Source organism: Oncorhynchus mykiss, chromosome 11 (genome assembly GCF_057628025.1).
Source record: "Oncorhynchus mykiss isolate SJ-2025 chromosome 11, ASM5762802v1, whole genome shotgun sequence".
Lineage (NCBI taxonomy): Eukaryota > Metazoa > Chordata > Actinopteri > Salmoniformes > Salmonidae > Oncorhynchus > Oncorhynchus mykiss.
In genome coordinates this window covers 53993071-54010146 of record NC_143032.1, presented here as the reverse complement: position 1 = coordinate 54010146, position 17076 = coordinate 53993071, and the positions used below count along the sequence as shown (strand labels likewise).

Below are 17076 nucleotides of genomic sequence, written 5' to 3'. Positions count from 1 at the left end.
CTCTTCAGAATGACTTTGCTTTTGTGAAGTAGCGCGTCTCCCATCTCATGTTGCATAGCTGCTGTGACTGACCATACCTCTCTGCTCCCCTTCTTCTCTCCCCCAGGCTGTGGCAGGCTCTGTGTCTAGAGCTAGTCCCTGAGCTGTGCTCTCTGCTCATCGGGGATGTGACCCACCACGAGGAGGCTGTGCGTACTGCAGGTGCCGAGGCTCTGTCCAGCGCCATCTGCGAGTACCGCGACCAGTCTCCCATAGTCCTGGGCCAGCTCAATGAGCTCTACCACCAGAAACTCTATGTGAGTCTCCCTCCACCGTGTCCCTCCTATCACAGCTCAGGAGTAGCCACTAGTCACTGGGTATCAGGAGTGGTGTAATATTGTAGGGTAGAACCAGGGTCAATGTGAAACTGTTGTGTTTTTACAGAGACCTCCTCCTGTCCTGGATGCTTTAGGGCGAGTCATCTCTGAACAACCACCTGACCAGTGGGAAGCCAGGTTAGAGGACGCTCTTGCCACTCGACAATGTCAATACAACTCTTATTCTACTCTCTAGATCCTTATTTGCTGTGTTTAAGTGGGACCACCTTGTGCATGGTGTCTAAGGGTGTGTTGGTGTCTGCAGGTGTGGCATCGCTCTGGCTCTGAACAAGTTGTGTCAGTACCTGGATGAGCCTCAGGTCACTCCTCTCTTCCTGTTCTTTGTTCCTGACGCCCTGAATGACCGTCACCCTGAGGTGCGGCGCTGCATGCTGGACGCTGCCCTCTCCGCCCTCAACACACACGGAAAGGTACCAACATGGTTTATTTGATTTGTTCTATACAACCACACCCATCTCCTGGCACCCAATGCAATTGCTCTTCTCTCAATGGACTCCTACTAACTCAATAGAGTATATCCATTTTTGTGTCTCCTTTCTGAGCAGTGTGTTGCCTGTTGTGTTCCAGGACAATGTGAGCTCCCTGCTCCCGGTGTTCGAGGAGTTCCTGAAGGACGCCCCCCAGGACGCCAGCTACGACTCAGTCCGCCAGAGTGTGGTCATCTTAATGGGCTCTCTGGCCAAACATCTGGACAAGAGTGACCCCAAGGTCAAACCCATCGTGGCCAAGCTCATCACTGCCCTTTCAACACCCTCACAGCAGGTACTGGAACAATCCTTGAAAAGGACAGAAAGGCCCACACACTGAACATGGTGCCAATTACCACCTTTATTGACAAGGTTTCGATCCAACAAGGATCTTCGTCTATGTTGGATGAAAACGTTGTCAATGAAGGTGGCAGTTGGAAGCATATTACATTAGCAGGCCTACCTGTTCTTCTCAAGAATCCTTCATTAGTCCAGCAACTTTTTTTCAGTTTTAAACAGACAAGACAACACAAAGCAATATAAATAATATACTCAACTAGAAAAAATACAAATAATATAATTTTTTTTCTAAAAAATTGCTTTAAAGATACCATACTTTAGACAAGGTAAACACACCAGGCAGAAGGCTACAAAGGTTAAAGGGCAATCAATAGTACAGGGACAGTGCAAACACCTCACCATTGTTCCTGTAAACAGTCGAGGGATGGGGTGGAGAAATGCAACCACTCACAAGCAGTCATGGCCACAGACCGACCATCCACTGGACCAACAATAAACCGTTTACAATGCTTTAAAATAATACATTTTTTAAATCATCATTTTATGTACTCGTGAACAAAAGTTAAAGATAAAAAACTGGGAAAAACAAGGTCACATTTTAGTCTCTGACCGGGCAAGATGAACAAGGCATCCACAGGTCACAATCAATAAGCACATGGACCTTAATGCCCCCCCAGCAAAAACACCTCCAACTCTTAAGTCACAGGGGGGACAAATACAGACTTATTTTAGTTTTAATTGGAATGCCATCAGAGGATGGACTGTTTAAAGTAAGACCGGAATGGAGCCCAAGCCTCATTAAACAGTTTGGGGTTCCCACATCACAACACATTTCTCAACCAATATTTATAAGATGGGGGAGCTGCCATCTTCCAGTTCTGTAGTATTAGCCGTCTAGCTAAAATAGTTGTATAAGCAACAGTGTCCAACTGGATTCTTGACAGGGGGGTACCCATGGGCAGTACTCCAAAAAGGTCTGTAAGGGGAGACGGATCTATAACAGTGTCATATATATATCAGAGGAACATTTAAATATGAATTCCCAGAAACCTGACAGTTTATGACAGCCCCAAAACATATGCAACAGTGTGGCTGGTTCCATTTTACATCTGACACAGGTAGGATCAAAATCAGAGAATATTCTTTCAAGTTTGGCCCCCGACCAGTGGATACGGTGAACCACCTTGAATTGAATGAGGCTGTGTCTAGTGCTAAAAGAGGATGAGTGCACCCTGTGCAGCACAGATTCCCAGGTGTCTTCCCCAAGTTCCTCCCCCAAATCCTTTTCCCATCGAGTCTTTAAAGGCACCAAAGAAGGGTTCTGTAAGTCATTAATGATTGCATATACATCTGAAATTGCGCCCCTAGGAAGCTTGTTCAGCTCCAAGATGCATCTCTATAGCTGTATTCGCAGGCCTATGGGGAAATTCAGGTGTGTTAGCTCTGACAAAGTTCCTAGTCTGGAGATAGCGGAAAAAGTGGGATTGGGGGAGGTTGAACTTTTCCTGTAGCTGAGCAAAAGAGGCAAATGTATCATCAGAGAATAATTGGGCTAGTGAGGCGATGCCTAGTGAGTGCCAGATGGCAAAAGCCCCATCATTCAAAGATGGAGGAAATAAAATGTTCTGATTGATTGGGCCTGATGGAGAAAAGCCTCGGAGGCTAAAGGCTAAGCGGAACTGATTCCAAATTTTAAGAGACTGCTTTACAATTGGGTTGACACACCTTTCGCCTAGGGACACTGGGAGAGACGAGCACAACACAGAAGAAAGTACAGCAGGTTTACACGGAGGGCTCTGAAATTTGCAGCCCAATATGTATGCCTGAAAATGTGGTAGAGCTAAAGCTTCTGTAAATGTTTTCTACCAATCCGTGGTACCTTGCCATCCCAAATAAAATACATGAATGTTTGATCCAGTGATTTAAAAAAAGATTTTGGAATAAAAATGGGTAAACATTGAAATAAATATAAAAATTTGGGCAACACATTCATTTTTAATGACATTAATCCTTCCGACAAGAGAAAGAGGTAGTGGATTCCAAAAAGTAAAAGATTGTTTCAAACTGTCTGCTAGAGTAACAACGTTTTCCTGAAACAAATTTGAATATTTCCTTGTCACTTTAACTCCCAAGTAGGCAAATTGATCCCGGACAATCCTAAACTGAGAACTTGTAAAAGAGCACTTTAAAGCAGCCTTATTTACAGGAAAAAGCTCACTCTTGCCTAGATTCAGCTTGTACCCTGAGATTGATCAATTTTTTTTAAAGAACAGATAAGGCACGAGGCAATGGGGTATCAGGGTTAGAGATAAACAAAAGGAGGTCGTCAGCATATAGTGAGAATTTATTCTCTAAGCCCGTCCTGATTATTCCTTGAATGGCATCATTAGAGCGTAGTGCAATGGCGAGAGGCTCGATTGCCAAAGCAAACAACAAGGGGGAGAGTGGACAACCCTGTTTGGATTTGCGGTGCAAGGGAAAATAGTCAGAGGACAAGTTGTTATTCCGTACCGAAGCCATGGGGGAAAAATAAAGAATCTTTATCCACGCAATGAATTTGGGGCCAAAGCCAAATCTATAAAGGGCAGCTGTTAGGTAGTCCCACTCAACACGGTCAAACGCTTTTTCCGCATCAAGTGAGACCACCACCTCCGGGTCCTCCGACGCTGGGGAGTACAGTATATTCATAAGGCGCCTAATATTGAAAAACAAATGCCTATTTCTCACAAAGCCAGTCTGGTCAGAGTGTATTACTTGGTGCAGCAAGCCTTCCATACGGATGGCTAAAAGCTTGGCTAGGATTTTGTAATCACAGTTTAAAAGCGAGATTGGGCGATAGGATCCACATTCCAGGGGGTCTTTGTTGTTCTTTAATAGTAATGAAATTGAAGCCTGATAAAGACTAGGCGGTAGCTTTGAGGTATTAAGGCACTCTGCAAATAATCGAGACAAGAATGGGCAAAGCAGACCAGAAAACGTAGAATTCGGTTGGAAAACCGTCCGGACCTGGTGATTTACCACTTTTCATTGCGGACACTGCTGTTGCAATCTAGTCAGGTGTAAATTCTTCTTCTAGATAGTCATGGGAGTCTGTATCAATTGAAGGCATATTCAAGCCATTAATGAATGAATCAATCCGCAAAGGGTCTTGAGGGGATTCAGAGGTGTATAGCGCAGAGATTTACGGATCTGATGTGCAAGGAGTTTTACTGGCCTTATCGCCTTGTTCATACACTCTGTACCGAGCTCGCAAGAGTAACTGTTCAGCTTGCCTGGTAGAAAGCTCATCAAATTCAGATTGGAGTAGTTGGCTCTTTTTATGTAGATCAGAGGAAGGATCTGTAGCATACTTCTCATCCAATGTGGCTATGGACTCGCTCAGGTCCCGAAGTCACTGAGAGCGAACTTTGTTTTGGTTGGCTGTATAAGAAATCATTTAGCCACGTAGGTATGCTTTGAGAGACCCCCTATGGTAGAGCAGGACATACCAGGCGTTGAATTAGTTTCTAGGAATAAGGTGATTTCAGAAGAAATGAAATTGACAAACTCCTTATCTGAGAGTAAAATGGACACCATTGATAACACATAGGAGGTCGCTGGGGAAACTAGTTCAAGCACTAACAGTGAATGTCAGAAATAACAATACTCTCGTAAGTACACCGTCGAAGGTTAGGCAAACGTTTTTTGTCCAAAAATAAGTAATCAATGCTTGACGAATGTTTGATGAACATGAGAATAAGGGTGTAGGAAACGCCAGGCCTCAAACATAGCATATTTCTGAAGAAAATATTTGAATAAATAGGGCACATTTAGATGGGCCAGTAGTTCTTCTTGAGGACTTGTCAAGAACTGGGGACATTGTACAGTTGAAATCCTCCCCTAAAATCAACAAATGATAATCTAAATTGGGTATAGCAGATCAAAAGGAAGAAATGAAACTTGTCATCCCAACTGGGAGCATAAACACTAGCCTAAACTAGAAGGGTAAAAAACCGTTTACCGGTTACTATGACATATCGTCCCTTAGGATCAGTAATAACCTCAGAAGCTACGAAGGGAGTAGATTTATCAACCAAAATGGCAGCACCTCTTGATTTACTATGAAAGTTAAAGTGGAACACTTGACCAACCCAGTCCTTACGCATCCTAAAATTCTCACCAGTCCTCAAGTGAGTCTCTTGTAGAAATGTAATGTTTGCACTAAAAAGACAGAATGACAATATTAGAACTGAACAATTCAGCCTTCCTCCCCCCATCCCAGACAATACCTCCCCAAACGAGGTACAAGCCTAATTAGAACATGTTCTCTTCGCACAGTATGTCTGTGAGAGTGCGGTTTTAAACCTAAACCCTCAGTCCCGCTCTTTAAAGTCGTGTTTTGTGTTAGTGGATCAAGCAGCAAAAAGAGAGAGAAATTAAAAGTGAATCCCTTGTGCAAACAAAATGACAAAAGCACCACTTGTAGATGTATATAATTATATTCCCAGTCTTATAACAGGCAGTGAGAGAGAAAATAAATAAAATGTATAAAGGCTCTCAACCAAAAACCTAATTTGAAGTTAGCAAATCGTAGTAAGACTGCTGCAATCGTTGTAGTGTGCGACGCAGTTGTTGTTTTGAGTGATGTGATTTCTGGCACCGTCTCGTTCCGCAGGATGGTTAGATCTGCTTTTAAAGTATCAGAAACCTCCTGTATTCGGGCCTCAATCGTAGCAACTACCTCCGTTTTCATTTCAACTATCTCGGAGTGTAGTAGTTTGATGGCCTCGAATGTTCATTTCAGCGCCGCCAGGCCAAGCCACACCTCGGGTAAAGTATGAGTCCCCGGGCCCTCAGACTCGGGAGAGGGCGGTGATGAGAGTGGGTCTTGTAGGCCGGGTTTTCTCAAGTCATGTTTTTGGCCTTATGTTTCGTCGACATGCTGACATTAGAAAGCAAAGTAGTCTTGGTTTTTACGAAAAGGGATCACCAAACCAATATTTGAAAATAAATACGGTTCTGCCACAAAATTCACATGAACTTTAAGAATACCGCGGGAGCAAACAGAAAACACGTCAGTCGCACATGGCGTCCCTCCAACCCCCCCCCAAACTCTGTTTTTTAAGGATGTGCATATGACCACCAACCTTTCTCTGGTAAAGTCCCTCCCATTATTATTATTGAAACATATAAACATCTTTCTATAACCTATATGCATTGACCTTTACAATGGAATGCCTTTACATGATCACATTGGCCTCAGCTGAGCAACTCTAAGCCTGCTTGTAGTAACTGTTGCCTTGTCTGTCTCTCCTCCCTCCCTCAGGTCCAGGAGTCTGTGGCTAGCTGCCTGCCCCCTCTGGTCCCTGCCATCAGGGAGGATGCTGGGGGGATGGTGCGGAAGCTGCTGCAGCTACTGCTGGAGAGTGACAAGTACGCAGAGAGGAAGGGCGCGGCCTATGGCCTGGCAGGCCTGGTCAAAGGCCTGGGCATCCTGGCCCTCAAACAGCAGGACATCATGAGCACCCTGACCGACGCCATCCAGGACAAGAAGAACTTCAGACGCAGAGAGGGTCGGTGACTCCTCGCCAGTTGCTTAACCTTTGCTGGGCTCCGTGGTTTAGTTATCTGTGACTGATTTTTTTTATACAGTTCTCTCTCCCCTTCTCTTTTCCAGGTGCTCTGTTTGCCTTTGAGATGCTGTGCAACATGCTGGGGAAGCTGTTTGAGCCCTACGTGGTCCACGTGCTGCCTCACCTCCTGCTCTGCTTCGGGGACGGGAACCAGTATGTCAGAGAGGTAGGATGACCATTACCAGCTTCTCATTTCAATCCCACCTCCCTCTGCCTTTCCTCCTCTCTCACACCAAACACTCATTTTCCACCTAATAATTCTCACATTCACTCACGTTTATGTTGTGCGTTACGCTCTGCCTAACCTCCCTGCCCTTTCCCAGGCGTCGGATGACTGTGCCAAGGCGGTGATGAGGAACCTGAGTGCCCATGGGGTGAAACTGGTGCTGCCCTCCCTGCTGGTGGCTCTTGAGGAGGAATCCTGGAGGACAAAAGCAGGTGAGGGTCAACCCACAGCATCATGGGCATTTTTAGAGAGCTCTGAGGACACAACCATTCAAAATCAATCACCTGTTAGACTTATTTCAGCTGGTTAGTCCTGATACCGCCATACCTCTTATCCTGTCCTTCCTTCTTCTGCACCCCACTACTGCTTCTGTTGCTCCCTCTCTCCCCCCTCTCTCTTCTCCTCCTTCCAGGTTCTGTGGAACTCCTGGGGGCCATGGCATACTGTGCCCCTAAGCAGCTGTCCTCCTGCCTGCCCAGCATTGTTCCCAAGCTGACCGAGGTGCTGACTGACTCCCATGTCAAAGTGCAGAATGCCGGCCAGCAGGCCCTACGACAGATTGGCTCTGTCATCCGCAACCCTGAGATCCTGGGTAAGAGGGCTGTGTTAAACTCTGAGATTTAGTTAAACAAATGACAAACTTCAGTTCAGAGCGGTATGAATAGGATAATATTTCAGATTTGTACTTCAGGATAGTTACTAACAGATATTCTGTCCCCCTCAGCCATAACCCCCATCCTGCTGGACGCCCTCACTGACCCCTCCCGTAAGACCCAGAACTGCCTGCAGACGCTGCTGGACACCAAGTTTGTCCACTTCATCGACGCCCCCTCCCTGGCCCTCATCATGCCCATCGTCCAGAGGGCCTTCCAGGACCGCTCCACCGACACTCGCAAGATGGCCGCTCAGATCATCGGCAACATGTATTCCCTCACCGACCAGAAGGTACAAAACAGCACTGGGATATTGAGTTGCATTGTACTACAATTGATCTTCTAAAGTGCTCTACTGTTTTATGTGTGTGTTTCTATTGGTTGACACAATGTGTTGTCTTTGTGATACAGGACCTGTCCCCATACCTGCCCAGTGTCATTCCTGGACTCAAAGCCTCTCTGCTGGACCCTGTGCCTGAGGTATGTGCTTGTAACGAAGAGCTCATCAACAAACAAGTGAATGTGATTTGGTTACCTGATAACTCTCGCTCCTTCTCCACTCCTCTACCAGGTGCGTACCGTGTCTGCCAAGGCCCTGGGTGCCATGGTGAAGGGCATGGGTGAGTCGTGCTTTGATGACCTGCTTCCCTGGCTCATGGAGACCCTGGCATCTGAGCAGAGCTCTGTGGACCGCTCTGGAGCTGCCCAAGGTCTGGCTGAGGTGATGGCTGGGCTGGGAGTGGAGAAGCTGGACAAGCTGATGCCAGACGTGGTGCAGACGGCCAGCAAGGTGGACATCGCCTCCCACGTCCGCGACGGTTACATCATGATGTTCATCTACCTTCCACTCACCTTCGGGGACAGGTTCACACCCTACGTTGGCCCCATCATCCCATGCATCCTCAAGGTAGGGATCACTCTCCATTCACCACCATCCCTCTCTCTGGTTGTGATTACCTCTCACCAGTCTCCCCCTCTCCTCTGTTATCAGGCTCTTGCTGATGAGAATGAATATGTGAGAGACACTGCCCTGCGTGCCGGCCAGCGCATCATCAGCATGTACGCTGAGACGGCCATCGCCCTGCTGCTGCCTGAACTGGAACAGGGCCTGTTTGACGACCTCTGGAGGATTAGGTTAGACATCTACTCAAACATAATTTATGTGATATTATACGGTGTCGGTGGGTGAAAACGCGCTTTGGTGATGACATTTTGCTTCTTTGTGTTATGCATTGCGTTTTACCAGGACAAATATGATTCTTCATGTTCTGAATCTTTCAGTGGTGTCTTTCTGTAACGTATCGGCAATAAGCACCGAGCTCCGTTGACAGTGGTGCTGGTTTCTCGGGCTAAACTTTTTAGGATTTTACATTTTGTGGTCGTCGTCTTCCAAGTTGTTTCCACAGATGCAAATGGGAAAATGAGCACGACACCAGCTGATTTAAATGTAAAAGGCTTAAATATGCTGAGTGTTCCATTGCCATTTCAGAGATGCGCTTGTTTTTGTGAGACGTCTGTGAAAAAGCACAAACTTTGCATTAATATGAACAGCGCATACTAAAATATGAAAATACTATTTCTCAAATCCGTCTGTTGTTTTATGTCCTCCGGATTTGAGAAGAAAGATGACAAGTTCAATGGTAAGCCTGTCCGGGAGCTTTAATTCTCGCACAGCATCCAGCCTATCTGCCGCCATGCTATTTTCCTGATTTATGACCCAACAAAAATATCTGACTTCCATTGATTTATTTGCCCACATTTTGACCATCCTACAAGGGTCAAAACTCCAGTATATTTTGAACAGGTTATGATAGAGACATGAGATGTGGACCAATGGTTTTCTTAGAGGATTATCTACACTTTTGGTCAAAATGTGAATTTTTGATTGGATATTATATGCAACATTATATAGTATACTAAATACTTTTCTTGGAAATGTAAGTCTTAACTGAGCCTCCATGTTGTCTCTGGACCACAGATTCAGCTCTGTGCAGCTGCTGGGAGACCTACTGTTCCACATTTCAGGAGTCACAGGCAAGATGACCACTGAGACCGCTTCAGAGGACGATAACTTTGGCACAGCGCAGTCCAACAAGGTATTCTGACATGATTTTCCTGTATAGATTGCTGGTTCTATAATGGTTGATATGAGAAGTAAATAATATTGAATGTATGTAATGTTGGTGCTGAGCCCTCTTCCTCCTCTCCCCCAGGCTATCATCGGAGCGCTGGGTGGAGAGCGGCGTAACCGGGTCCTGTCTGGCCTCTATATGGGCCGTTCAGACACCCAGCTGGTGGTGCGACAAGCTTCCCTACACGTGTGGAAGATTGTGGTGTCCAACACACCCCGCACCCTCCGGGAGATCCTGCCCACCCTCTTCACTCTGCTGCTTGGCTTCCTGGCCTCCGACTGCCCCGACAAGAGAACGGTAACTCTACTGCTAGGATGTCTAGTATGTATGGAGCTGTTTCTTTATTGCTCTCACAACTGTTGAATGAGAGAGAATGGCACTGCAATGGATTGTAGCCATTTTACGGGCTTCTGACCAATCCTGCTATTTTCTGTGTTTGTTTTTTTGGTGCTGGAAGTACCAGTGCCACGCTCAATACGGAAGAGGTCCGATGACACGGATACTAGGTTACAGGGCTGTTTCGCTAGCACAGACTGGAATATGTTCCTGGATTCATCCAATAACATTGAGTTTACCACAGGGCTGTCCCCGATCCCCAAAAAATCTTGGTATACCGAAAGTCGCCTGTTCTTTCAAACAATTGGTCGACATTTTAAAATGTGTATTTTTCCATATATAATATCTATTTTAAGAAAGTCAACTATATATGCATTGAGCTTGTCTGATGCTTTAAGCGCACTGTTTGACGAAATAAGACACAAATTACTTAAGAGGGAGCCAGAGATCATGATAACCAGAAGAAAAAAAACTTAACCTGTCCCGACCATCCTCCTCCCGCTCCCTACTGGCTTTTGCAGATTCTGTCGTTACTTTCCGGAAGTTGCCGGTAATAGGCTACATGAGTCGGCGGCAAGCTTTCTCATTTGGAATGCCAATTTCTCTTACCATTTCTACTGATGGGGCTCCCGGGTGGCGCAGCTTTCTAAGACACTGCATCTACAGTTCCTGGTTCGAATCCAGGCTGTATCACTTCCGGCCATTATTGGGAGTCCCATAGGGTGGCGCACAATTGGCCCAGTGTCGCCCGGGTTTGGCTGAGGTAGGCCGTTATTGTAAATAAGAATTTGTTCTTAACTGACTTGCCTAGTTAAATAAAGGTTACATTAATAGAATTCTGCTTGCCAGTTATGGTTTACATATGCATTTTTTTCGTTGAACAGTTTCATTTCTTTCTAATAACGTCTTTGTATCTCAAAATCATTGTCATGTGATTAATCTAAATTTAATCTAAAAGAAAATTATATAAACCTAAAATGTAACTTCTATAGCCAACTAGGCGCCACTCGGAAGGCCCAGAGCATGACATTTGTCTCTTAAACACGGAGTGGTTATCAAAAGGGACAGAGCGGAAAATAATTTTCAAATACATTGAACTATTGTCATGGATGTAAAAACGGACTGTTTGCTTGCTGTTTGAGCCAAAGAAAATGTTACTTTGAGAAGCTCCACTCCTCCTTAGTGGTGCTGCATGAAGCCAATCGGATCCCCAAATAGGCACATTTTATATGCCTATATTTGTGCGCAGGCCAGGAATCCTGTAGGTCTAATTCTATGCGTAATCAGGTGCGCGTCCTTACTCAACATTGACAGGAGCACTCCAAACAAAATATTGACTAAATTGTCAACTCGTAAATGGAATGAAATAAACCAAAACTTGTTTCTCACAAGTGTAGCCTAGGTTGAGCACTCAAACAACGTGTCCACTCTGACAATGAGAACGGTAAGACTGTAATAATAATATATTGAATGCATTAACAGATATTACCGTAACCAAACAAACATTGTAGATTTGAAATGATAGCATTTAAGGGTAAATGTACTACCTATATATGTCACGGGGAATTGATATACACTAACAATCAAACCCAAACAATTCACACAATGAAGTTATGAAACAATGCATGTGCACAAATTGGTGGCAGAGAGTGCATTCTGGAGAGACTTGCATTGTGCTGCCACACTCCCCTTCTTGGACTGTGCCATCCCCACAGCTTCCGGCACGAATAAGACAGGTGTCTTATGTGCCATAAAAATATATATATACAGTGCCTTGCGAAAGTATTCGGCCCCCTTGAACTTGGCGACCTTTTGCCACATTTCAGGCTTCAAACATAAAGATATAAAACTGTATTTTTTTGTGAAGAATCAACAACAAGTGGGACACAATCATGAAGTGGAACGACATTTATTGGATATTTCAAACTTTTTTAACAAATCAAAAACTGAAAAATTGGGCGTGCAAAATTATTCAGCCCCTTTACTTTCAGTGCAGCAAACTCTCTCCAGAAGTTCAGTGAGGATCTCTGAACGATCCAATGTTGACCTAAATGACTAATGATGATAAATACAATCCACCTGTGTGTAATCAAGTCTCCGTATAAATGCACCTGCACTGTGATGGTCTCAGAGGTCCGTTAAAAGCGCAGAGAGCATCATGAAGAACAAGGAACACACCAGGCAGGTCCGAGATACTGTTGTGAAGAAGTTTAAAGCCGGATTTGGATACAAAAAGATTTCCCAAGCTTTAAAACATCCCAAGGAGCACTGTGCAAGCGATAATATTGAAATGGAAGGAGTATCAGACCACTGCAAATCTACCAAGACCTGGCCGTCCCTCTAAACTTTCAGCTCATACAAGGAGAAGACTGATCAGAGATGCAGCCAAGAGGCCCATGATCACTCTGGATGAACTGCAGAGATCTACAGCTGAGGTGGGAGACTCTGTCCATAGGACAACAATCAGTCGTATATTGCACAAATCTGGCCTTTATGGAAGAGTGGCATTTTAAGCCATTTCTTAAAGATATCCATAAAAAGTGTCGTTTAAAGTTTGCCACAAGCCACCTGGGAGACACACCAAACATGTGGAAGAAGGTGCTCTGGTCAGATGAAACCAAAATGGAACTTTTTGGCAACAATGCAAAACGTTATGTTTGGCGTACTGTCAAACATGGTGGTGGCAGCATCATGGTTTGGGCCTGCTTTTCTTCAGCAGGGACAGGGAAGATGGTTAAAATTGATGGGAAGATGGATGGAGCCAAATACAGGACCATTCTGGAAGAAAACCTGATGGAGTCTGCAAAAGACCTGAGACTGGGACGGAGATTTGTCTTCCAACAAGACAATGATCCAAAGCATAAAGCAAAATCTACAATGGAATGGTTCAAAAATAAACATATCCAGGTGTTAGAATAGCCAAGTCAAAGTCCAGACCTGAATCCAATCGAGAATCTGTGGAAAGAACTGAAAACTGCTGTTCACAAATGCTCTCCATCCAACCTCACTGAGCTCGAGCTGTTTTGCAAGGAGGAATGGGAAAAGATTTCAGTCTCTCGATGTGCAAAACTGATAGAGACATACCCCAAGCGACTTACAGCTGTAATGGTGGCGCTACAAAGTATTAACTTAAGGGGGCTGAATAATTTTGCACGCCCAATTTTTCAGTTTTTGATTTGTTAAAAAAAGTTTGAAATATCCAATAAATGTTGTTCCACTTCATGATTGTGTCCCACTTGTTGTTGATTCTTCACAAAAAAATACAGTTTTATATCTTTGTTTGAAGCCTGAAATGTGGCAAAAGGTCGCAAAGTTCAAGGGGGCCGAATACTTTCGCAAGGCACTGTATATATATATTGCTACTGTTCGACTAAAAAATATCTGGGTTGAACAACATCCCATCGACCAAACAATCGACCGGTCAACTAATTAGGGTCAGCCCTACTCGCAAGGCTGCCGACCCAGACTCTATCATCAAGTTCGCTTACGACACAACAGTAGTAGGCCGGATGACCAACAACAACGAGATCAGCCTACAGGGATGAGGTAGGCACTGTGACGGCGTGATGCCAGGTAAACAACCTCTCTCTCTCTCTCTCAACGTTAGCAAACAAACAAGCTGATTATGGACTTGATTATGGACAAGAGGAATGAGGCTGGACACACCCCCATCCTCATCAACCGGGCTGTTGTGGAGACGTCAAATAACGTCAAATTCCTCAGCGTACACATCTGAGAAGCTGAAATGGTCGAACCACACGGACACCGTGGTGAAGAAGGCACAACAGCAACTCTTGAACCTCAGGATGCTGAAGAAATGTGTCCTTTCCCCGAGGGCTCTCGCTGTTCTACACTATCAGGTTGCATCACACCCAAGTACGCAACTCCACCACCGCGAATCACAGGGCGCATCAGAGGGTGATACGCTCAGCCGAACGCACCCTTGGACACCTACAACACCAGGTGTCAGACAAAAAGGCCAAGAAGATCATCAGGGACCCCAGCCACACAAGCCATGCCCTGTTCTCCCCGCTTCAATCACTCAGACGCGGGCAGTACAGGAGCATCTTGGCAAAAACTGGAAGACTGGCCAATAGTTTCCACCCTCACCATCAGGCTGCTGAATAGCCACCACCAGTAAGCTACCTGCTCACCCCTGCTACTCCCCCCTATGGACATTCCTCCCCACACACCCTCAACGGTCACATACCTTACATGCTGCTCCCGCTATGGTTATTCCCCCCCACCCCTAAACAGTCTTTACTCTGCCTCCACCCCAATGGAAAATGACTTATTAATCACTGCTACAGTTATGTATATAGTTCTATTTATATTGTTGTTTTTTTATTACCATTTTCATTATTTTATTTAACAAAGTCCTGTATGTTGGAGCTCAGAACCTAAGATTTTCACTGTACCCTGCAATCACACCTTCAACCCTGTACATGTGACTATTAAACACTGTGAATCTGAACAACACTGAACCATGCATGAGAACAACATGTTCTCTGGTCTTCTTGCATGTTTCAAGCAGACCACCAAAGTCCCTGTGACCCAGAACCTGTCTAAATTACTATCGCCCCCGTAGCACTCGCATCTGTAGCCATGAAATGGTTTGAAAGGCTGGTCATGGCTCACATCAACCCAGGACCCACTCCAATTCACATACCGTCCCAACTGATTCACAGATGACACAATCTCTATTGCACTCCACAATGCCCTTTCCCTGGACAACTTTAATACCAATGTGAGAATGCTGTTCATTGACTACAGCTCAGCATTCAACACCATAGTGCCCTCCAAGCTCATCACTAAGCTCAGGACCCTGGGACTGAACACCTCTGCAACTGGGTCCTGGACATTCTGATGGGCCGCTCCAAGATGTTGAGGGTAGGTAACAACATCTGCCACACTGGCCCCCAATACAGGGGCCCCTCAGGGGTGCGTGCTTAGTCCCTTCCTGTACTCCCTGTTCACCCACGACTGTGTGGCCGTGCACGGCTCCAACATAATTATTACGTTTGCTGACAACACAACGGTGGTAGGCCTGATCAACGACGATAAAACTGAGACCGTGTAAGGTGGTACAAGGACAACCTCTCCCTCAACGTCAGCAAGACAAAGGAGCTGATCATGGACTAAAGGAAACGGAAGGGCAGAGCACACCACCATTCAGATCGACGGGGCTGTAGTGGAGCGGTTCAAGAGCTTCAAATTCCTCTGTGTCCATTTCACTAGGAATCTATCATGGTTCGCACACACCAACACAGTTGATAAAAGAGCACGACAATACCTCTTCCCCCTCAGGAGGGTGAAAAGATTTGGCATGGGCCCTCATCCTCAAATACAGCTACAGCTGCCCCAATGAGAGCCTCTAGACTGGCTGCATCACCGCTTGGTATGGCAACTGCTTAGCATCCAACCACAAGGCGCTACAGAGGTTAGTGCGTTCGGCTCAGTGCATCACTGGGACGGAGCTCCCTGCCATCCAGGAGCTTTATACCAGGTGGTGTCAGAGGAAGACCCTAAGAATTATCAGACTCGCACCACCCAGGTCATAGACTGTGCTCTCTGCTACCGCTTGGCAAGCGGCCCCAATGCCCCGAGTCTGGAACCAACAGAACCCTGAACAGTTTCCAACCCCAAGCCATAAGATTGCTAAATAGTTAGTGCAAAATGGGTCAATGGTTAACTATTTAACTAACTTTTTTGACTCATAACATTTGCTCCTGCTACTGGTTATTATCTGTCACTTTATTCCTAGTTATATGTACATATTTACCTCATTTACCTCGTACCCCTGCACATCCACTCTGTACTGGTACCCCGTGTATAAAGCCAAGTTATCATTACTCATTGTGTATTTATTACGTGTTTCTACTTTTCTATTATTTCTCTATTTTCTTTCTCCCTGCATTGTAGGAAAGGGCCCGTAAGTCAGCATTTCACTGTTAGTTTACACCTGTTGTTTACGAAGCATGTGATGAATACAATTCGATTTGATCCCCTTTGTCTATCTCTCTTTTGTCATGTACATTAGTCACACTAAGACAATTCAGTCTTCTGTTATTACTGAATTATAGTATTCTACACTTTTGTCTGAATTTGAGTGTTTGGATTCTGTGTTCTCTCCTGCTTCTGATCCCTGGGTTACTGAATGTGGCTTCTCTGTGTGTTCTAGATTGCTGCAAGGACACTTGGAGACTTGGTCCGTAAGCTGGGAGAGAAGATCCTCCCAGAGATCATTCCTATTCTGGAGGAGGGTCTGCGCTCCGAGAAGAGTGATGAGAGGCAGGGCGTGTGCATCGGTCTGAGTGAGATCATGAAGTCCACCAGCAGGGACGCGGTCAGTACCTCAACACATACCTGGTCACTTTTTTAAATTCATTCATTATTAAACCTGGAAGTCCCTTGAGATGAGTATACAGTTTGAAGAAACCTTTTAAAACGCCTTATACATAGAAGGGTTGTGTTGTGACGTGATCCCATGGCAGAGAAGCAAGGTCACAATGCGTGTATGTTTCCAGGTGCTGATATTCTCTGAGTCCCTGGTCCCCACGGTGAGGAAGGCTCTGTGTGACCCCCTGGAGGAGGTACGAGAGGCTGCAGCCAAAACCTTTGAGCAGCTCCACGCCACCATCGGTCACCAGGCCCTGGACGACATCCTGCCTGCCCTGCTCAAACAGTTGGTGAGACGCACACTCACATACAAATACACACACATGAATCCACTTTACCGCTAACATTCCTCTGTATCCACGCAGTAATACTCACTCTCCTGTCCTTCTGGAGAGGACAGAGGACCCACCATGGAACAGAATATAGAGTGATGTTAATGTTTCTGTGTGCAGGATGATGAGGAGACTGCAGAGTTTGCTCTGGACGGTCTGAAACAGGTGATGGCAGTGAAGAGTCGCTCTGTGCTGCCCTACCTGGTGCCCAAGGTGAGCTGTCCAAACATTACACACTCTAC

The 17076-nt window shown here is 45.5% G+C and overlaps 1 protein-coding gene across 1 annotated transcript in view; it reads left to right on the top strand.

The window, feature by feature from the left end:
- LOC110535056 (stalled ribosome sensor GCN1) overlaps positions 1-17076 on the top strand; it is a 48235-nt gene that overhangs the window by 13240 nt on the left and 17919 nt on the right. Inside the window, exons 30-46 of the mRNA XM_036935737.2 lie at positions 107-296; positions 424-494; positions 622-787; positions 945-1139; positions 6450-6696; positions 6801-6922; positions 7080-7194; positions 7395-7574; positions 7707-7927; positions 8047-8115; positions 8207-8542; positions 8627-8769; positions 9614-9731; positions 9849-10064; positions 16285-16449; positions 16631-16792; positions 16955-17047. Coding sequence (XP_036791632.2) covers positions 107-296; positions 424-494; positions 622-787; positions 945-1139; positions 6450-6696; positions 6801-6922; positions 7080-7194; positions 7395-7574; positions 7707-7927; positions 8047-8115; positions 8207-8542; positions 8627-8769; positions 9614-9731; positions 9849-10064; positions 16285-16449; positions 16631-16792; positions 16955-17047 — 2809 coding nt within the window. The remainder of the gene's footprint in view (positions 1-106; positions 297-423; positions 495-621; positions 788-944; positions 1140-6449; positions 6697-6800; positions 6923-7079; positions 7195-7394; positions 7575-7706; positions 7928-8046; positions 8116-8206; positions 8543-8626; positions 8770-9613; positions 9732-9848; positions 10065-16284; positions 16450-16630; positions 16793-16954; positions 17048-17076) is intronic.